This window comes from Panthera uncia, assembly GCF_023721935.1.
Source record: "Panthera uncia isolate 11264 chromosome A1 unlocalized genomic scaffold, Puncia_PCG_1.0 HiC_scaffold_17, whole genome shotgun sequence".
Classification (NCBI taxonomy): Eukaryota; Metazoa; Chordata; class Mammalia; order Carnivora; family Felidae; genus Panthera; species Panthera uncia.
In genome coordinates this window covers 147,073,783-147,096,950 of record NW_026057577.1, presented here as the reverse complement: position 1 = coordinate 147,096,950, position 23,168 = coordinate 147,073,783, and the positions used below count along the sequence as shown (strand labels likewise).

Below are 23,168 nucleotides of genomic sequence, written 5' to 3'. Positions count from 1 at the left end.
TGTTTGTTTGTTTGTTTGTTTAAAGTGGGCTCCACACCCAATGTGGGGCTTGAACTCATGACCCCAAGATCAAGAGTCACATGTTCTACCAATGGAGCCAGTCAGGCCCCCCCCCACCCCCCTTTTTTTTAAGTTAAAGAGAGCATGCCTTCCTTTTCAGTTTTCTATAAGATTTTAAGGTTTTTGGAATGTTGGGATGAGTTGGATAGAATTTGTCTGGAAAACCACCCGGGCTTGTCACTTTCTTTATAGGAAAATTTAGAAACTTCCATTTCAGTATCTTGGGTATTAAAAGGATTGTTAGTATTTCTAATTTTATTTCTTGAGTCAGTTTTAATAAGATATTTCAAGGAATTTTTGCCTTTCATCCAAATTCTCACATTTAATGGCACGTAGATAATACTTGTGTCTCATTTTAACACTTTACATGTATTCTGCCTTTGGTTTTTATTTATAGTATTACTGTTCTCTTTGACCTTTTAAAATCTTGTCCGTTGTCTGTTTTGTTTTCACTTTGCCAAGAACTATCTTTTGTCTCTGTTGGGCTTCAAGGGAAGGACAACACAAGCAATGCTAAATCTCCAGGCAGGTGGTTCTAGGGTCTCTGGCCCAGGAGCTGCGAATTGAGTCATCTTTTGACCCAGACTCTTTCCCTGGAAACAGCCCCTTGTCTTCTGTTTTCTGTGACCTCTGAACCTTCTCTTTGGGGTATTCTTCCTTGTCGGTCACCTTCTTGAACACATCTGGGTTGACCGTTTGGGGAATGTTCCCCACATGGGGACTGAGCAGTTTCCTCAGCCTATCTTCCGTCATAGATGGAGAACCCAGAGTTTCCGTTAAGTCTACAACAGCCGTAGTGCAGGCTGGTATTGCTTTTGGAATCCCAGATCTCTCAAAGCTTACTCAACTTCTTACCTATTTAATGTCAGTCATCTGTAGGTATCTGCGGTCATCATAGTTATTTTGAAGATCGACTCGTTAGATTTGCTGTATGTCTCTGCCTTCTCACCCCATCTCTCTTTCCCTCCCTCTTCTCTCTCTTACTCACTGTCCACTCCTCCTTCTTTCTCTCTCTTTGAGCCTGTTTGAGTAGTGCACTCTGGTCCTCTTTTCCATGAGGCCATTTTGTCCAGTTGAAAGGATTTTCTGGCACCATGCTCCTTGGACTTCACTCTGACACACCTTAATCCATTGTCGAAAGTGGTCTTGCTTTGCCCCCACGAGGCTGAGTTTTAATCCCTTCTCACCCCAGAACCAAGTTGAATCATTTACTGGTTGGGACTGAGAAGCATTTTCCTCTTCCAGTCTGACAGATCCATACAGTTCTGGAATGTGTTGCTTCCACATTCGTCTTCCTGATAGCCAACCTGTTATCTCCTGATCTTGTGTTTGCCTCATGATACCTTAGTAGATGCAGCCAACAGCAGCAAAGCCATGGTTGTAACATTTCGTTTAATGACCTCTTCGGGAGTAGGGTCAACAAACTCTGGCCCACTGCCTATTTTTTAAATAAAGTTTTATTGAATATAGCCGGACCCTCACTCGCGTATGATCTACAGCTGTGTTGAAGGTACATCAGCAGAGTTAAATAACGTGACTGAGACCGTGTGGCCCAATTAAAGCCTATAAAATACTGATGATCTAGCTCCTTGTGCAGACAGTTCACTGAGCCCTGCTCTGGACTTAGAATTCTGTCAGGGCATCTTTCCCCCTCCAAGATAAATGAGAAGATATTTTGACAAATGGTGGACCTTGGCTAACTTGGTTGCCATTTTCCAGTCTCAATAACTGGGTTCTTCCGTCTCCTGCTGCTTGGCAGCTGTCAGTGCCACACAAGTTAGGTGTTGTCAGACCAGCCCCCTATAGCGTTGTACCACTTTTTGTTTTCAGTAAAGACGGGATGGGTCGTGATGAGTTAACAAGAAAACCCCAAATGTGGCCTAACATACCAGAGGTTTAGTTCGTGCGCACACATCCTGGCCAGGAGGGAGGTTCTGCTCAGCTTAGTGACTCCGAACGCTCGGCCACAGGTGTCTTCCCCGTGACAGGTGCTTTTGTCGTCATCGTGCCGTAGAAGGGGGAAGTGCTGTGGGGCCTCAGACGGGCATTTGCATGGCTCTGCCCAGAGGACAAACCTAGGGTTCTACTCTCGTTTCATTGGCCAAAACATGGTTACTTCTCACTTCAGAGGAGGTCAGAAAGTGCTTCCCAGAAGGAACCCAGAAGAAAGGGTTTCTTTCTTACCTTCCCACCATACCTTCCTTCTGCTTTCTCTGGGTTTCTTTTGTCGTTTGCTTTGTTTTTATAATTTCTGAAGGGGGAAACAAAGTTCATTAGTTTTCAGCCTTTTCTTTAAATGGAAGGCTTGGTCCCCAAAGGGAGCATTAGGGACTCAGCACAGAAGTCGCTAACCAGTTGGAGGTGCAAGGAGATCCAAGGACCTGAGGGCCTGCATCTGTGGAGGAGAGCCTCTCAGGGGGGTTCCCGAGAGCTGTCACCTTCGCCGCCTCTGTGAGTGCACAGCCAGAGAGCTGGTGCGGGGCCGTGGAGAGCCAGGGTGGGCTGGGGCCCGCCAGCTTGTCCCCATGTGTCCCCGCCCACATCTGTCCAGCGCGCCACCCTTCCTGGGGGGCTGCGCCTCCTGTGGCCAGCTCTTCCCTGGGAACGTTTGGGAAAGGGGGTTCTGGGAAGGAGCATCCATCAATTGGATGACAGAACAACCCAGCATAGTCGGCTGCTTGTTTCCTGGGTCTTGTGTATACCATGCTCGCTGTTTGACTTCTACATAAAGAAAATAGCACGATCGTGCTTCCGCCTGATGGGATGCAGCCCTTCTTTGTACAACTGAAAACACACCAACGTTCTCCCTCAAGGAGGATCTCAAGGGTCATTTTATCCACCTTAGTGATGTTCATTTCTCAGCTAAGGAGCAGTGTCCTTTAAAAATCACTTTCCTTGCCTACTTGGATATAAAAGCTATTAATACACTCTTAATACATCTCATGTGTCATAGGGAAGAGAAGAAAAAGAGTTACTTCATGTGCACACACGCACAGGCACGAATACATTTACACCAAGCCACGGGAGAAATATTTATAACCGCTGCCATCCCGGGTTCCACAGCAGATCACAGGGATGTCACTGGTATTCTAACGTCCTTCTACCGTCCATTCCATATTCAAGCATCTTCTTATCTGGTCCTAGTTCCTCAGTGGATGGGGTGACACAAATAGTCCCTTTACCTGGTAGTTTGCAAATAGATAATATTTGTTGTTAGAAGTTTCCGTGAACTTTTATCACAGGATACAGGAGCACAAGAGACACCCTACAACCTGCATTGTGTCGGACCCTTCCTTTCCCTGCCTACGTCGTGTATGAGCAACCCAGTTTTTCTTGAGGGCGTCCACCTGTCACCCCAACCAGTACTAAAAGCTCTTCTCTACCCACGGGCCCAGTGCCAACAGTAGCCTGGCGTGGCCGGGTAGCAGTTTGTCTCCGGTGTAATGGAAATATTGTTGAGTTCCTCAGAAGAGGTGTCCTCCTTCGGCAACTGAGCCCTCTGCGTTGGAACAGCCTAAATTTACAGGAATGGAGTTAAGACGTTTTCTTAGAGGGTCATTCATAGGACATCCGCTCCTGTTTCCACCCATTGATTCCCAGACCTGTGGATCTTGGTGGTGGCAGAGCCCGTGCCGTGCTCTGGTGGCTGTTTCAAAGCATGTTTTTGCCCTGGAGGGTATCTCCCAGCCTACAAGGTGGTGCCCCCACGCCGGCACCCTGGGCCTTTAGGAGCTCTTTCCCCCCCTTCAGTCAAGGAAGCTGCTTCTGGGGTGATGAGGAACAGGGTAAGACCAGCGAATTCCAAGAGCATAAGCTCATCGTCACACATCATTTGCTGTAAAATGAATGCTTCTGTCAAAAGCAAGGCTCTGTGAAATACCTCGTGAGTGACCACGGCATTGGGAAAGTCCATATATGGTGGTTTGGGTGGAAGCATGATGGACAGGAAAGCAAAGCCCTAGCCAGAGTAGGTTCAATTCGAGTGAAAACATGCCTTATGTCCGTTGTAATCAACCTGCCACAGACGGCTGGCTCGTACTCCCGAGAATGACACACGTAAGGGGCTCAGTCACAGTGCTTCGATTCTCTCCTTTTCGGTGGCCTTAGTATATTCTGCAGAACCAGACATAATCCAGATGTCTGGATTTTTACTTCCTCTGGCAGTAGGTCTTAGGGAACTCTCTGTGAGGACATGGGTACAGATCGAGAAAGACAGGGTAGGCGGTGTGGGGGGAGCAGAACCTATGAGTACCTGTGACATTTGCTCATGCAACTTGTGTCTTCACGGTCTGTCTGAGCCCTGGCTCATGTGGCTCACCTCCATTTGCTGATGGGATGCCAGCTTCATGCCTGGTGGGTCACACAACAGTCCCATCGGCATGGGCACATTAGATTGCAAGGAGACTTGGTGATGGTCCGTGGTTGGCATTCAGTCCCTTTTGGGGTTGGTAATTAGCGAACCCCTGTTTCTCAAAAAGAGAATACTTATTTGCAGAATCACTAAGAATTCTTCATAAAGCACTGGTTTGTGTGGAGAAGTGGACGCTTTCCGGGAAATACGTGAAGACAAACTTGGCTAGTCATCTAGGGGACCACCAAGATGGAGGAACTCAGTGGAAAGGTTTCTGGGAATCTGTTCCTTCTGCATAGCTACTGCCTCTGTGCTTCTGCGGCCAAGAGTCTGCTGGACCACTGTTCACCAGTGGCCAGAAGTTGCTAGAAGTGCTTTCCGAGCTGTTTACTCTATGGTAAATTCTTGTTTAAAATAAAATAATTTATTTGTAAATGTTTGCATTTTTGCTTTCATTATGAGAAAACACTGCTGGTTTCTTGGCGATGTAAGGTTGACTGTTATTTTTTGCTCAATACCTGTCTTCACTGTCTTGCACTCTTGAAATTTTTGTTCCCGTGTTGTCGTTTTCGTGGGTGATCCTTCCTTCTCTTTGAACACTGTTAGGACTTTTTCTTTATCTCCGATCTTTTGCATGTTTACCGTCATGCATTTATGTTTGTATTTCTTTGTGCCTAACTGGCTGGACTTGTAGATTCATGGTTTTTCATTAGTACTGGACATCCCTAACTGATCCATCTTTAGAGACTTTATCTCCTCAAGTCTCTTTATTTTGTAACTTGGGAACTCCAGTCAGACATGTTAATGCCTCCTTATTCATCTTATTCTAGTCTGTGTGTCTTAGGTTTTTTAAATCATTTTTATCTCTAACATTATAAAGGAATATTTATATTTTGGTGCATTGCACATAAACTCTTTGGTTAATCTTCCAGTTCACCGATTTTCTTTTTAACTATTTCTTTTTTCTGTTTTTGTTTCCATATTTTTTTCTGTTTCAACTGTTGAGCTTTAAAATTTTTTTTTCATGTTTTATTTATTTCTGAGAGAGAGACAGACAGAAAGAGTACGAGTGACGAGGGGCAGAGAGAGAGGGAAACACAGAATCCACGAAGCAGGCTCCAGGGTCTGAGCTGTCAGCACAGAGCCCGACGCGGGGCTTGAACTCACAAACCGCGAGATCATGACCTGAGCGAACGTCAGACGCTTATCCAACTGAGCCACTCAGGTGCCCTGAACTATTGAGCTTTTATTTACATGATTCTGTTGATCAGTTTTACAAGTGCCATTTTCTGTGTGTTTGCCCCTGATTTCTTTTGTATGATCATCATTGGAAGCGTATCCCCTGTTCCTTTAAACATGTCATATACAGCTAGTCTGTGTTGTCTGGCTGTCATTTTCAATGTCTGCAGTCCTTGCGAATCTAAACCATTTGTTATTTCTGTGGACCCATGTTATTTAGTGATTGGTCATTTTTGGCGATTTTTGTTTTAAGATGTCGATTGACTTTAATTGGTTGGAATATTGCGGTTGTAAGTGGGGAAGCTTTTCCCTGAGAGCCACTGGCTTCTCTTTCCAAGATCGCTGGAATGTGCCCCAGTTGAGGTTTACTCAGTCTCCCTTTGTCTGCGCTTGTAGTCCTGTGGATCTACACACTGTTGAGGCATCTCAGCCCCTGGGCATCTCCATGCACCTGCTGCCTGCAGGACCAAGCTAGTTTTTGCTCCTTCCAGCTGCCTCTGGCTCCTTGCCTTTGTGGGCTAGGCTTCCTGTCTACGTGCCCCCCTCTGCCGAGGGCTCAACACTCATATTTTGTTTTGTTTGTTTGTTTGTTTTTGTTTTTTTTTTTAAATTTTTTTTTTCAACGTTTTTTTATTTATTTTTGGGACAGAGAGAGACAGAGCATGAACGGGGGAGGGTCAGAGAGAGAGGGAGACACAGAATCGGAAACAGGCTCCAGGCTCCGAGCCATCAGCCCAGAGCCTGACGCGGGGCTCGAACTCACGGACCGCGAGATCGTGACCTGGCTGAAGTCGGACGCTTAACCGACTGCGCCACCCAGGCGCCCCTGTTTGTTTGTTTTAATAGGGGTGAGTAGGGGAGTGGCCTGGAGACCTTGTCTACTGCTTGTGAGACTAGCGATCCTTCAGGAATACTTTGTACTTGGGGTCTAGTTGTAGAAGGGAAAGTTCTTTAAAGTTTGATGCCTCATGTGGACCGTTGCCCATTAAAATACACTTATCTCATGTCATTTTTTGTTTGTTTTGTTTATTTATTTATTTTGAGAGAGAGAGAGAGAGCGCACACACTGGTGGGGGAGGGACAGAGAGAGTGGGAGAGAGAGAATCCTAAGCAGGCTCTGCACCAGCAGTGCAGAGTCTGACATGGGGCTCGATCCCAGGAACTCTGAGACTGCAACCTGAACTGAAACCAAGAGTTGGATGCTTAACTGACTTAACCGCCTAGGCGCCCCTCATGTGTTTATTTCTTAGCATGTGAGTGAGAACACTAGCCTGTGTAATAGGAACTGAGAATAAGTAAATATGGTCAAGCCTTTAGGCTATGTATTTTTGTGTGACTGTAACAAGTCACTTAATTACAAGTAGTGGATGATACATCTTTCTAAGAAGGCGTAAACACCTTTGTCTTATGCATTCTTAATTATTTAAAAACTATTTGTGTGTTATTAATTATTCATCATGACAAATTGATGAAGGTTTGGGTATGGGAAAGCTTCCAGAAGTGTTCAGAATTACTTTTGCATTTTACACTTAGACCTGTGCTATGACCCATTTTGAGTTAATTTTTGTGAGAAGTCTAAAGTATGTGTCTAGATTTTTTTTTTTTTTTTTGCATGTGGTTGTCTAGTTCTAAGATGTTTTGCTGACAAGACTGTTGTCGCTCTGTCAAATTGTTTTTGTTCCCTTTGTCCTGATCCTTTGACTATGTTTAGTTGGGTCTGTTCCATTCTGTCAATCTCTCTGTTTATTCTTCTGGCAGTACCACTCCTGCCTTGGTCACTGTAGTTTTACAGCAAGACCGGAAGTCAAGTAGGGTCAGTCCTCCTAATTTTTTCCCGTCCTTCCACATGTGTTGGCCATTCTAGGTGCTGTGCCTGCCCATGTAAGCTTTAGAATCAATGTGTTGATATCTACAAAATAACTTGCTGGGATTTTTATTGGGATTGCATTGACTCTATAGGTTAATTCAGAAAGAATTGACATCTCGGCAATATTGTCTTCCTATCCATGAACATGGAATATCTCTCTGTTTTTTTGAGATCTGCTCTGATTTAGTTCACCATGGTTTTGTAGAATTGTTTAATCAGAATTTTTGTTTATTCCTTTCATACCTCATGATAAAATGGAGTATAACTGTATCTGTGGGAAAGTGAAAAGTATATTTTCTACTATATCACACGTATGTATATATTTAATACACGAGTGAATGAATGATAGTATGTATCTGCTCACATACACCTGTAGTCAGATATATATCACAGCTAAAAGCAAATTTATTTTTGCCTCATGACCACACTTCAAAGTAATTTTTCATGATAAAATGTTATTTAGAATGTAAAGTGGGCATCACTCCAGTAATGAGCAGTCAGACTAGCCTTGGTGAGAGAGCATTGCGATTTGAAGGAGAAAGGGCATGATGATCATCATGGTAACAATTTTGTTATTTATGGTGCACCTGTATGTACTGAATGCCCCTCAGCCATGCAGTATCCATGTTGCTTTTACGTGGAGAAACAGGTTTAGGGAAGCTCGAGCTCACCTTGAGTCGCACAGAAGTAAGTGGGGATGGGTTCCTACCCTCTGTCTGTTGGACTTCAAAACACTTTTTTTTTTATAGAAAAGCAGTGTTTTGCATGAGACTGTCCTTTACCATGTGAATGAAAAATAGTACTGTTTAACAAAAAAGTGAAAGATGCGAGAACAAAAACACACATAATCTGTTGCCCTATGGAAAAGCCTCTAAGAGACAAAAGAGCTGTCACATAATACATAAAAGCGATGAGTATTTAATAGACCTCTCAATTAGGAGCCCTCCAAAATTACCAGAAAATGCATTGAAAATGAAAGGATAAAGTGTTAGAAGGGAATGAGCTAGGGGAGCCTATTACCATTACATAGATGATACCATGCTCGAGATCTCCCTATGAAAAGGCATTTTAGTACATTTCATTGTAAGGTACTTTTTAAAATGTTTTAAAAGGCATTTGAGTACGTTTTAGTAGTAATAAGGGCATTTTCATACATTTCATTTAGTTTGTGTTGTGAATTTTTTTTTTACCTATATAAGGCATGTTTTAAAGGCATTTTATTACTAATAAAGGCATTTTCGTACATTTCACTTAGTTTGTGTTGTATGGTGAATTTAATTTAGATCGACAGTGTTTTTAATGTTTTAGTTCACTTTATCTTAAGCTAGGTTGTTTGTCTTCTACTCTGAATTTTGAAAACTGAAGTGGCTCTGAAGAAAACAGCCACGGGGTGTGCCTCTGTGACTTTGTTCATCATCCTGTCTGCTGGGAATGGCCCAGGGGAGGGAGGAGAGCCTCGTGGTCCAAGCACTGAGGGCATTTCTGCGTTTCATTTACTTCCCCTCCGAGAGGCCCCTGATGCCAGCAGAGATGCTGGGGAGGAATGTAGTCCCTAAACTTATACATCCTTTAATGAAAGCTCTACTGTGTTTTCCTTGATGCCCTGTAAAAGATCCTATTTTGTAGAGAAGTCCATATTAAAGCTTGTTTGGAGTTTGAGTTCAGAAGGCAAGTGCAGAATAATTGCTGACTGTCCCCTTTAGGGAAGAGCAGGATTCTTCCTCGGGCTCAGGTCGGGTGGTGGTTAGGGCCACCGGCCTCATGAGCAGCAACTGGTGGGCCATCAAAAGCTGTTGGCCCACTGGGAGCCCGGCTCACCCAGCTGAGGCTGGGGGATGCCTTATGATGCTGGAGGTCCTCCTCTGCTACGCGGGATCCAGCCGGTCCTGCCGGGCATGTGCCCACAGGCTCAACACCAGCCCCTTAGGGTCTGGGGCATTTGACTTAGGAGGCTTGGGAATCCCCTTCCTCTCTAAAATGTACTAAAAATTATAGTTTGCAACTGTGTTAGCATGAACATCTATGTAACCTTTGACCCTAAGAGCTTGTGTGTGTGTGTGTGTGTGTGTGTGTGTTTGTGTGTGTGTGTTTTGATTTTAGAAGAAATTAAAACACATTTGTGGACCCTTAAAAAGTATCATAGGACCGAGGCGCTGCGTCTACTATGCCTAACGGAGAGGTCACCTTGCAGCCCAGACAAGGCACTTCTCAGTGATTGAGACCCTGAAATTAAAAAAAAAGTTAGAGACTCCAACATTTAAAACCCGAAACAGTGTTGAGTCTGACTGTATGTACTGTGCCCACCATGGTAGGATGTTGGGTCTTTGTTTTGTGTACAGTTAGATCTTTCTTTTCTTTTTCTTTTTATATGTTTTATTTAATTTTGAGAGAGAGAAAGCGCACGCAAGTGGGGGAGGGGCAGAGAGAGAGAGAGAGAGAGAGAGACAGAGGATCCAAACAGACTCCATGATGACAGCAGTGAGCCTGACGCAGGGCTCAGACTCATGAATTGTGAGATCATGATCTGAGCCGAAGTAGGACATTCAACCGCCTGGGCCACCCAGGCGGCCCACGGTTGTTCGATCCTTTCAAAGAGAAGTGCAGGGAAGCACAGGTGATGAAGATCTCCCCCCCCCCCCTTCCCGTTCCTCTGTTCCTGTACTTAGTAATTTTCACTTTACCGTCACGCGTATTTTCACATCATCTCCAGTCTTTCTGGAGAAACGAAGCCCATAAAGTCAACGATTATTTCTCCGCTACTGGGTCAATGAAATAACTGAACCGTCATACGAGGCAAACAGCTGTCCTGGTTATTTACAAGTTAGCGTTGTGTCCACAGTTCAGCTCACTGTGGGAGGTTTACAATAAAATAAGTTTTCGTGGCTCCGTGTGTGCAGCGGTCGTAATCTCAAGTTGGGTGTCCTCAGAGGACATGCTGTCGTGTCCATGTGCACGTTTATTTGTGGTGTCTGAGCGTGGGGAGCGCCCGCACCTGCGGCACATCTGGTGCCCTTGGCAGTGGTCGGAAAGTGTCTGAGGTTGTGAGTACAGCTCAGGCACTCCATCACGGGCATGAACGGCGACGGAGGGAGAGAATAAGAACGTGCGTCTGATCCTCTTCTGCTAGTTCTCGGGGCCTCATGTTTCTCACCTGTGGAATAGTGCAGACACCATGCCCCAAATAGGGGTGTCGTAAATATTAAAGAGGTTCACGTACGAACGAGCGCTTAGCACAGGAACGTGTATCGATTGGTATTTGTTGTGATTGCTCTTGGTGTTGTCTTGGATCGTGGAACACGAGTAACGGTGGGAGAGAAAGGGAAATGAAGTCAAATGGGGGAGGGCCCAGCGCCCCTTCTTTGCTCTCGATGTTCCTCTGGAGTCTGTGTGTGATTTGGCCCATGTGCTCTGCTTCCCCATGGTTTCACATTGGGATAAGGCCATCTCCGGGGTGACGCCAGAGTCTGCCAACAGGATGGGGTGGACCCCGTGGGGACCAGAAAAGACGAAAGGCTCACCAGGCTCTAGCGTTTGAAAGAACTGTCCCCAAAGTCCCAGGTGTTACTATATGCCCTTTACTATCCTGAAGCCTCAGTGAACGTTCTTAGGGTCCTGGCCACGCAGGTTCTTTGATGGAAGGTTCTTTGGGTGCTTTAGGGGCTCAACATGTTTGGATGAGGGTTAAAGACCTTAGCTGGGTTCCAGCCCACAGGGAATGCCGTTCATGGCCATGTTCAGGCAGCGCTTTGCCGAAGCCAACGCCTGAATCGTGCGGCCCGTAACCGAAGGAAACACTACGTCTATCACGTTGTGCTGAAATCCTATAGAATGGGAATAGTACGCCTTTCGTGTGTGTGGCTAGAAACACATAGATAGAAAATGAGCATTAGTGTGCAAAAGTGGATTTCAAAAAATGCATTAGGAAGAGGCTAATGCTATATGCTCATTTTCTGTTTGCTACGAGAACGCGAGAGAAGTGGGGCGGGAAGCCTGCAAAATGGCACCTACTTGTAAGTACTTCCTGCTCTCTCATCTGCTATAGTTAGGCCTTTCTGACCCTTTCCTATTAACCTGTGATCCCTTTAAAACATTAATTGCCATGCATTAAAATAAAAGCCCATCACTCTAGAGACTCAGGCAGTTTTTAGATTTTTAAATAAAACATTTCAAACCCATTTGGAAGCCTTCATTTTCTGAGGCCGGGGTATTTCTGATTCTCTGCTTCAGGCAGTGAAGTTGGTTGTCTTATTTTTTATCCTGATAGTAAATATTCTTACATTTACGTTGGCATAAAATCCACTTCTCCATTTATCAGGGAAAATCTAAATGCAACGGCATAGCCGGTTTGCATAATTTACATATACGGTACTGGGTTATTTCTGTAGGGAAACGTCGTTATTGAATGGGAAGTTTAAATTCCTCAGAAGTTCCAACCATTCTGCTTCTGAAATGACTTATTTTTATTTATTTATTTATTTATAATATAACTAATTGTCAAATTGGTTTCCATACAACACCCAGTGCTCATCCCAACAAGTACCCTCCTCAGTGCCCATCAGCCACCTTCCCCTCTCCCCACCTCCCATCAACCCTCGGTTTGTTCTCTGTATTTAAGAGCCTCTTATGGTTTGCCTCCCTCCCTCTCTGTAACTTTTTTTTCCCCCTTTCCCCTCCCCCATGGCCTTCTGTTAAGTTTCTCAAGATCCACATATGAGTGAAAACATATGGTATCTGTCTTTCTCTGACTTACTTCAGTCAGCATAATACCCTCCAGTTCCATCCACATTGCTGCAAATGGCCAGATTTCATTCTTTCTCATTGCCAAGTACTATCCCATTGTATATATAAACCACATCTTTATCCATTCGTTAGTCGATGGACATTTAGGCTCTTTCCATAATTTGGCTGTTGTTGAAAGTGCTGCCAGAAACATTGGGGTACAAGTGCCCCTCTGCATCAGCACTCCTGGATCCCTTGGGTAAATTCCTAGCAGTGCCGTTGCTGGGTCGTAGGGTAGTTCTATTTTTAATTTTTTGAAGAGCCTCCACACTGTCTTCCAGAGCAGCTGTAGCAGTTTGCATTCCCATCGACGTGGTGGAGAAGTAGGGGGATCCGTGCTTCCCTGCATCTCTCATACTGAAATCATTTTTAAAACCCGATGTATTTTGACACTGATTAATGCGGACAACATTTGAGGACACGAACCCTTGGCATCCCGGTATTTCTAAACCATACCTTTGCGATGTTTTCCTTCCTCTTAGGAAGTCGAAGACCATGTGGCGTTTTTAATAACAGTCCCAACTGCCCTGGCGATCTTCTTTGCGATATTCATCCTCGTGTGCATCGAGTCCGTGTTTAAGAAGCTGCTACGCCTTTTTTCTTTGGTGATATGGATGTGTCTGGTGGCCATGGGGTACTTGTTCATGTGCTTTGGAGGCACCGTCTCCCCCTGGGACCAGGTAAGCCGTTAAAATATTTTCTGTGTTTTCTTTATATGCTCTGATTGATGACACACGAGTCCTGTAAACTTGGCCCTAAACTGTAAACAGGAGACCCGTGGCTGGGAAGAAAGCCGTTTGAAATAGCCAGTCTTCGTGGTGCCCCGTGGGTGAAGTCACTCAGTGCCCGTTTTGACTTACCAGACCTGCCAGCAGCCAGGGTGCAGGCCTGGGTCTCACCTCATCATTTGTTCTATAGACGGCTGGGTCCGGATTGACTTCTCATACTGCGTTTAGCTGCATAGTCTCCCTGGTCTGTGAGGTTTTTTGTTATTCCAGGATCCCTCTGGGATCGGAGCCTTACCTGAACTCTCCAGCACTGGTTGTTGAAGTTGTACTCTTTCTCAGTTATTAGAGCTTTCTCCTTGCAGACATACTTCTGTGACCCTGATTTTCTATCACCCTGATTCCCTCATATCAGTAGGATTGCTTCATACACCTGTTGGGAAACCCATGGTTTTTCATGTTGACCTTGGGGAGGCTCTTAGTGTAGAAAATGGCTACATCTGAAGGATGTTGGCTCTTTGGGACTTCCCTCCTATTGTGCTGCTGTGTGGGTGTGTCCCCTGGATTGCCTGAGTAAGCGGGATGTTGTCTAGGGTGCAGGGCTGGGCTGCAGAAATGATATATGAGTTGCCAGCTTCAAGCTCGTAATTGAAGCCACGGGGTCCTGTAGCCATCCGGGAAGAGTGTGCATTGAGCACTGAGAGTGCTGTCACAGAGCTGATGGGGACCCAAGACCTGGGGGGCGGGGCGGGAGGAACAAGAACCAGAAACGAATAGAGGAGAAGGCATTAGGAGGCCAGGACCAGTGAGGGAGAATTACAGGAGAGGCCAGAGAAGAGAGATTCGAGACGGCAGCGGACAAGAGCGCTCAAGTGGCGGACCCAGAGACAGTGTTGCTGGTGTGCTGTAGTTGGAGAGAGCCCTGGATGAGCTCCCCAAAGGGGAGGTTTCCAGTGGGTTCCGTCAGGAGGTTTGGTTGTTTCGTGGCCTCTGCCAAGCCACCATCCCCTTTTGGCCTCGGTTTCTCTTGCAAAGGGGAGGCTCTCCGGTCTCTGGTCTCTCTGCTCCAAAGGATGCTATTGTTGTGGACAGCTCCCCTGGCCAGTCTCCCCGTCCCTGTCCCCTTCAGGCTCTTTGCAGGGCTGGGTGTGTAGCCCCAGGCTCCCAGCTCCTTCCCCGCCCCGGGTCCCCCCTCTGTGCACACACCACACTCTGGCCTCACCCCAGCACCTTCCAGGGCACACGCCGTCCCTCCTACCTTCACCGTGCGCACGTGGGACAGGAGGAGGCCACTGGCCAGGCGCACTGCTCATGGGCCTGTGGTACCCACCTGGCGGTCTCTGCCTGCACCATTGTCACCTTGTTTGCAACGTGGCTTTATAAGAGCCTTGCTGTCGGGAAGGGCCTGTCTTTGTTCTCCTGTTCTCCTTTTGTCCAGAATTCTCTGAGCTTACTTTTCCGTATCATGTCCAGGGAAAACTCCAGATGAGATCTGAATTTCAACTATGCAATTTCTTAGTTTTTGCTTTAAATGATGTAAAACATCTAGGAGATAATAAAAGGATATTATTTAAGATCCAGAGATTTGCTGTTGTGTTGCATTGACTCTTTCCGTGGAATGATGTGGAATGTTCATCCAATAATTACGGTTTTCTTTTATGTCTGAAGACTTTTTTGTTCCTTCATGAAGTCAGTGGTCATTTTATTTAGACTTGTTCTGGGGTGCTTAAATTTTTTTTTGTTTTATAAAAGGGATTTTTTTTCTTCTTTTGTTTTTTTTTTTTAGTTTTTTTAAAAGTTTATTTATTTTGAGAGAGACTGAGACCATGTGAGCAGGGGAGGGGCAGAGAGCGAGGGAGAGAGAAAGAATCCCAAGCGGGCTCCATGCTGCCAGTGCAGAGCCTGACACGGGGCTCAGACTCACAAAACTGTGAGATCGTGACCTGAGCCGAAACTAAGAGTTGGATGCTGAACGGACTGAGCCACCCAGGTGCCCCGAAGGGATCTTTTTTTTTTTTTCTTCTTTCCCTAATTACCTTTTCTATTTGGTTAATGTTGGTGCGTAAGAATACTATTTTTTTTAATGCCTACCTGTATCCAGCAATCTGGGTGAACTCTTATTAGCTCTGTTAGTTTACCTGAAGGTCTCAGTTTATCTATATAGACAGCGTCACCGTCTGAAGATAATTTAAGAAACAATTTTCTCCTTCCTTTCAAGTCCTGAATTCAGTCTATTCACGTGTGCTGTGTTTTCTGATTGTATTAGCCAGGACTTGCCGTGCAGAATAACACTATGCAAGTGGCCTCAAGTCTACGCCCAGCGTAACCGGAACACCTGTAGTGTCAGCGGTGACATAATGTGTGCTCTGTTTTTATTATCAGTTTTCCTAGAACCAGTTAATCAGGACGAGGGCCTCCCACCTGTTGGGAATGCTCCCTCCAGGTGTTGCGTGACCCCTGTGTCACCTTCATTAACCTTGCTGCCCTCAGAGCAGCCGTCCGCAACCTCCGGGGGCCCCCCACGTGCTCCACCCCTCGCTCAGCATGCTGCAGTTTTTCCAGTGCCTCACCGTCCCCCTCCCGCTTCGAGGATGTAGACTCCTGGCGGGGGGGATGTGTTGTGTCTTCGCGCCTAGGAGAGCCCTCGGCCGAGAGCAGGCTGCTCGCTCGGCTTTCTTGGCGGATTTTTTTTTTTTTTTTTTTTTTTTTTTTTTTTTTTGTAGGCGCTCGTTCTCTTTTTACCTGTCTTTTGGTCTTACAACATTCGTTTCTGTTTCATCGCTACTATCCCTGTTTTGCATGCTTTCCTGCGTGACCTCACTTATCCCCAGGTTGCTCCCTGAGGTGGTCACTGACACATTGCTGTTTTACGAGTGTGGACGTAAGACACGGGGCGAGAAGGACCTCGCTCGCGCCCAGGCGGCCGGTGGATGAAGCAGCACACTAGACCGTGGGGGGCCTCGCTCTAGAGGCTGCCTCTATTTCGTGATACCATGCTTCTCTGCTGGGAGCGATTTCACCCCCAGGGGGTGATCGTCCACGTCTACAGACATGTCTGATTGTCCCACCCTGGATGGGGGACGCTGCGGTCCCCTGATGGGTAGAAGCCAGAGATAGAGCTCAACATCCTACAGTATGCACTGCAGCAGCCACCAGAAAAAAAAGATCCGGTCCCAAATGTCCGGGGTGCTGGGGCCGAGAAGCCCTGTATTATAGGATACGGTGCCTCAGTGGTGCTTTTAGAGAACCAGCTCTCAAACCCTCAGGAAGCAGAGTTGTGGCCACGAGTTGTCTGTTTTGATGAGGCACAAAGAGCGATTTTGCAGCGTGTGGGGAAGAACCAGCAGGTAGAAGGGTGGCCAGCTCGGAGGAGGGTCGGGAGCGTGGCCTGGAAGGAATCCCTGGGGAATCGAGGAAACTGGAAAAGAGGCGGCGGGGGGGGGGGGGGTCAGTTTGTGCTCAGCGCCTGGACAGCGCACAGAGCCTCTCTCGGCCTTGGGTATTTGACTCTGGCACCAGCCGGCCCCTCCTGACGTCCCTGTCCACCTGCCAGCACCCCCCCGGCCCCCCTGCTGACATTTGTTCCACGCGGCTGCCTCCTGGATGGAAAGGGTTTAAAAGTGATATTTTCTCGATGGTTCCAGCAACTCCGGGTGGAGTCGGTGGTAAATTGCAGAGTTTGGGGCTCTGGCTGCCTAGTGGGACGCTGGCATTTGAGATCGAAGTCCTATCGATGTGCTGCGTCTGTGCCCTGACTGTCCCGTCCATGCGATGACAGAGAGGCCAGGAGACCAGTACTGTTCCTGTTTCCGTTCTTGTTTTCCTGAATGGTTCTAAAAAGATACTTGAACAGCTTTGCAGGGAATGTTCGTAGAGGCTTATCTAAGGTATTTGCTTTCTCTGTTAGGTCAAGTCAGTGAGATAACTTTTATTATTTTTTTTAATAAACCAGTGGCTGTGTGTACGGGATATTGGGTTCCCTCTTCTGCACACGCACACGCAGTGACAGCATAGCAGTGGTCTCTGTGTGAGAGCTTCTAGAGCGTGGGCCCTTCCTGGGAGGGTGAGCCCTACAGGAAGAGGCTTGACGAGGTTCACAAATTGTGTCTCCCAGCTCTGGGGCCAGAGGTCAGAAATCAAGGTCTGGGCAAAGCCGTTCTCCCTCCGAAGGCTCTAGGGGAGGATCCTTCCTGCGCCTTCCAGCTACTTGTGGTTTCTGGCAATCCTTGGCATTCCTTAGCTTGTAGACGTACCACTGCAGTCACACGTCGTTCTCATCTGTGTCTCGTCTCTTCTTGCAAGGACACCCATCATACTGGATTTAGAGCCTCTTCTGATGATCGCATCACATATGCAGAGACTCCATTTCCAAATAAGATCACGTTCACCGGTCCTGGGGGTGAGGGCTTGAACATAGCCTCTTTGAGGGACACGGTTAAACTCACGAGAGCTGTGATTTCACTGGAAGACATACCGTTCCCTAAGTGGATCGCGAGGAGCCACTTGGACCTCCTGTGACGTGATGCTCTAACGACCGCTCTCCCTTCTGAGATTTTGATAACTGCTCTTGATGTCGAGCTTCACTTAAACCGCAAATCCACCGTGCAGTTAAATGCGTGCCGTGGAGGTTTTGGCGCTTTTTAAAACCAGACGCATTCCGGAATGTGAACATCCTGTTGAAATAAAATCACACTCATGAATCCAGAGAGAAGATAACCTGATGATTGCACTGCTACGTAGACAGACGCCATCACGAGCGGATGCTGGTGCATAAGGGAACCTCGCCGTGCCTCTGCCGGTCTGAATAACGCGAGTGAATCTTTTGGGCTCCTGCTTTAGTGATGTGACACCCAGGGAGTTTTGCCTGGTACGTTTTTGTAATGCTCTGGGTTACTTGGTGAAGCCCAAGCTTTTAGACGATGTTTTATTTAATGAGTTTCTAGCAACAAGGAATGCATTTCATCTCAGCAGATAGCTCCTGACTTAGGACCCTCTGTCTGAGATGAGAATACTGTTCAGAAGGCGGCAGGCAGGGCAGGACAGCAGTGGTCCCGATGGCTGGCACTTAGCATACGGATGCTGGGTTGGCCAAGTGAAGACAAGAAAGCTGAGATTTCTTTGCATTTGTCTCCAGTTTTCTGCTTCCTTCATACCCGCAGCTCATTGAATAGAGTTGAGGGAACGCTTCCACTCCTGACAACCTCCTTTCACCTTGGCAGGGAGACCACGCTCAAGTTGTTGTATAGGTTTGTTAAGGTACCGCCAAATTGAAAGGCTAGCATTTTGCTCCCGGAAGAAGACACTTCCTTGGTCGCATTACCTGAAAGGATGCCAGACGTTCCCCAAGTGCCTGTATGTTTCCTTACAAAAGTAGGACGTCAGTGTGCAAACATCCTTTTTTTGTTTTTCTGATTGAAAGCAGAAGAAAATGAGAGAAGATAGAGGCTTCTTTCTCATAGGCTGTGAAACGGTACAGCATCAGTCTGCTTTTCCTTTAGGGCAGTCGCCGGGAATGCCGCTACAGAATTTGTTTATCATCGGAAGAACCTAGTGGCCTGTGAATGGAGAGAGAAATCCAGCTTGGAGAGACCGCCCCTCGGTATCCGGGGCACCCGTCTCTAAGCCTTTGTGCACAAGGGGGTTTCTCAAGGGGCATTTTGGGTAACACTTTATGACTGTGAAAAAGGATACACCTGAGAAAAATTAAAAAGCAATGCAGATACTTACTTCATTTAGCAAGAGAGATGAGGGGCGTTTAAACCTTGCATTCTGGCTGCTTTAACGGCAAAGATAATACTGACAAAATGTGAATGTTAAGGAAGCACAGTGCAGCTGGACCCAGCCTGGAGTGTAGTGATTTTGAGACCCTGCCCATTTCTGGCAGTTCAGTGGAGGTGGCCTTTCTGTATTTCCCCTACTGTTAGTTCCCAGCCAGAGCGAGGGGAAAGTCATACTGGCTGTGCAGTGAGCTGGGAATTTACGGCCACCCTTCCGGGGGTTTCCCAGCCCTCACCTTGCCCCAGTAGACAGTCTGCTGGTGTTTCCGGAACAGTCCCTCTCTGCTTCCTCCTCTTTTCCTCCTTCTGTGCGTTTCTGTAGAGGAGCCCAGGCCCTGGCCCTGGGGACGGGCATCTTAATTAAACTCCTGTCTGGGAATGAAACAGGCGCTGCCATACTCACCCCTGCACTTGTGCAGTATCTCCCCCACCCCACACTCATATTGGTGTACATTTTAAAGACCGGGTGGCCTTGGAAACGTCTTTGTTTGCTGGTCGGGTCTTCATGGGTAGTAGAGTTGTCACATACGTAGGGATCACAGTGCAGATACTTGCGGACGTACTGAACGCATACACGTAAGCGGCCTGTCTGCTGGCCTGCTCCACCATCACGGCGATAGAAAACACGTCTGCTATCCCTGTTCTCTCCTCCGCCGGGCGGTGTTCAGTGACTTTATGTACACAACTTACCTGATCTCTGCTACCCTCTAGGGTATACTTACTTCAGTACTAGTATTCAGTATACTTACACAAGTACCATTATTACTTGGAATTTGCAAGTGAGAAAACGAAAGCCCAGAGAGGTTAAGCCACCTTCCCAAAGTCACACAGCTGGGAAGACAGACAGAATTTGAACACGGCATTCTGGCACCATGATCACCGTGTATCATCTCCACATCATCACCATGTGATTCTTGTCATGGAAAATGTGGGGTGTGACGGGGCGCCTGGGTGGCTTGGTTAAGCGTCCGACTTTGGCTGGGGTCATGATCTCGCGGTTTGTGGGTTTGAGCCCCTGTCAGGCTCTGTGCTGACAGCTCGGAGCCTGGAGCCTGCTTCGGATTCTCTGTCTCCCTCCCTCTCTCTGTCCCTCCCCCACTCACGCTCTGTCTCTCTCTCCTTCAAAAATAAATAAGCATTAAACATTGAAAAAAAGAAAATGTGGGGTGTTTCCTGTGATGCTTCAGTGAATGACAGATTATTATGAGGAGGAAGGGACATATTTGGGAATTCTGGATTGTTCTATCTGAGCTGCTTTTAGGTTAGATGTCATTTGGAAAAACTTCAAAGAGAGGGAGCTGTTACTTAAAGATGCCATAAAATTGATCATACCATGGGTTCATATTGTCAGCAGATATTCCCAGTTGAAGGGAATATGATTTTCATTCCTCAGATGAATCCCTAAGAGAAATGGGACATATTTGACTCAAGAAACAAATGTCCATGTATATATTAGTCATTATTGTTTGGGAAATAATGATAGCTTTTTTAAAAGTTTATTTTTTGAGAGAGAGAGAAAATGCAAGCAAGGGAGGGGCAGAGAGAGAGAGGGAGGAGAGAGAATCCCAAGCAGGCTCTGCACTGGGAGCGCAGAGCCAGACGCGAGGTTCAAACCCATGAACTGGGAGATCATGACCTGAGTGGAAGTCAGATGCTTAACCGACTGAGCCACCCAGGTGCCCCATTAATGATTGCTTTTATACTGAGGCTAACATCACTTCCTTACAAATAGATTCCTTTTCATTTCGCTTCTTTCTGCTGGTTTTCTCATCTGGTCCTTTCTTAGCTCCTATACACCTGCAGCAAGGCCGTATCTTTCCCATAGGAAAAACCCACCAGACTCAGAGCGTCCCGGGTGGGCGTTTGCCAGGAGGCCAACTCAGGGCTCAGTGTGCATTCCAGCCGGGTTCAGCCTTTCCCCGCGCTGCCCTGGATCTGGGTGCCACCTGTGACCTTGTTTGTAGGCTGTGTAGGATGGCTCTCGTGTTCCGGGAGGTGGGTGCCGTCACGAGGATGCTGGTGTTTGCAGCCCTCGGGGCATCTGGAGGCACCACCTGGAGAAGCCCACGTGAAGTTGAAGGAAGTCATGACTGCAGTCTGGAATCTGCAGTGTTTTCTTGGAAGAGCTGCAACTTTACAAGGGAGGAAAAATGTTCTGTAGACTTCCAAAACGTCTGTTACGGACTCCGCTTCGGTGGGGACACTTTGGATGGTGGCTGGGCTAGGGCTCACTGCCTTCAGTGCTTGTGAAGGACTTTATGCAAGGTTGTGTTTGTAATGGAATTCTAGCTACTTTGTGCTTGTAATGAAGGGGGGTGCGGTTCTGTCCAAAGAAACGTGGAAGCCGGTGGATAAGACAGCGTCAGGTCGGGACGGTGTGTGTGCGCCCATGCGTGCGTGCAGGGAAGCTGCCGGCGGGAAGGGCGGTGAATTCTAGACCCCAGGCTGGAGCAGCAGCGAGTTCTTGGGAAAAAATAAATGCAGACTTTAAATTATCCCATTAAGAGTTGCTAAGCAACACCTCACTTAGCTTCCCCAGTATCCCGTGTTTCATGTCGCCTTTTCTCAGCAGCCGCTAATATCATCGTCACCCAGCTCAAGGGAAGGAGCAACGTATATACCCCCCAGATCAAATAAGGAGGTTTACACGGAGACTTCACAGTAAACTTTGAGATTTGGGGTAAACAAAAATTGGAGACAACAGGTGAATACTATATTTTACATCATCACCATGATATTTTTCTTTTCTTTCTGTATTTGCAGAGCTTCATATATCTGTTATATATAACACGTATAGTATGATGTTATATATAACGTATATATGTATAACATACATAACATATATATTATATATGTAACATATAATATATATGTATAACATACATTATGTATAACATATATATGTATAACATATTATGTATAACATATAATATATATGTAACATAATATATATAGCATACATATCCATATATATACACATATATGTATATGTACATATATAGTATATATACATATATAATATGTAACATATAACAATATATTATATATTATATAAATATAATATAAAATGTATTATATATGTAACATATATATATATAGCATACATATGCATATATATACACATATACGTATACGTACATATATATGTATATGTATACATATATAATATGTAACATATATAACAATATAACAATATATATTATATGTTATATAAATATAACATATAATATATTATATATCTATATCTGTATCTTTATTATATATAGATATATATATCTCTGTCGAATGTAATTTTCTCATTTGTGCGATGGATTAGGGTATTAACCGATACTCCAAGTTTTAATGAACTCACATATGTCATGTCTGTTGTGCCACCAGCTCCTTCAGGCCGGGCCTTTATGCGTCTCTCTGTGGCCAAGCCCCAGCCCAGTGCACAGAGTGGTGGACACCGAGGGGCAGGCAGGGTACTGATCGTGCTGGGAAGGGTCGATCCGGTGTTGGGTGAGGAGCAGGGGGAGAGGAGACAAAGCGGAGGGCCCGGTGCTGCCTAAAGATGGTCCGTTTAACACTCTGTGTGGCCACACGGAGCCTTCCTTCTGGGTACTCTAGTCCACAGGTTTCTGCCCCCGGCTAGGGATTTTAGTAAGAATCAAACATTTCTTGGAGAATATAGGTGTCTCTTGGGTTCGGATCATTTACTTTTTAGACTTTATGGCCCAAGAATGGGGTTTATAATCATTTCTGCCATCTCGGCTTCACCACCACAAAAACGAGCATCTCTCTCTGCTCTTGGGACATGCCCAGACCCCCCAGGTGAGACCCAGAGCTGCCTGGACTGCTGTCAGCCTCCAGGAAGCTCCTGGGAGTTGTGGCTCCTTGCGACTGCTGCAAAGCCTGTGACCCGGTGCAACGATAGTGCTGGGAAGTAACAGAGGCGTTTAGGACAGAAGACGTTCACCAGGAAGGGGGCGCTGACTTCGGCTCCCGGGTGAACGTGCGGCTCTGTGGTATTTGCTGCCCGGTGCTGTACGAGTGTCTAAGGGCCGCCGGACCAAAGTACCTCAGATTGAATGACTGGGGACAATAGAAACGCGCTGCCCCGCAGTTCTAGAGGCCACAGATCCAGAATCGAGGTGTGGCAGGGCCACGCTCCCTCCGCAGTTGTAGGAGAATCCTTCTTTGCCTCTTGCTAGCTTCTCGTGCTGCCCTGGCGATCACTGGCGTCTCGGACTGCAGTTTCGTGACCAGCCTCTCTGCCTTTGTCCTCCTGTGGTGCTCTCCCTGCATCTGTCTGTCTTCCCATGGCTGCTTTCTTGTGGGGACATCAGTCATACTGGGGGACCGCCTATGCGTGTGTGAGCTACTCTTAA

The 23,168-nt window shown here is 46.5% G+C and overlaps 1 protein-coding gene across 2 annotated transcripts in view; it reads left to right on the top strand.

The window, feature by feature from the left end:
* Nucleotides 1-23,168, top strand: part of ADCY2 (adenylate cyclase 2) — a 415,077-nt gene that overhangs the window by 9,880 nt on the left and 382,029 nt on the right. For both annotated transcript variants that reach the window (XM_049648289.1, XM_049648290.1), the window contains exon 2: nt 12,779-12,976. In XM_049648289.1, coding sequence (XP_049504246.1) covers nt 12,779-12,976 — 198 coding nt within the window. The remainder of the gene's footprint in view (nt 1-12,778; nt 12,977-23,168) is intronic.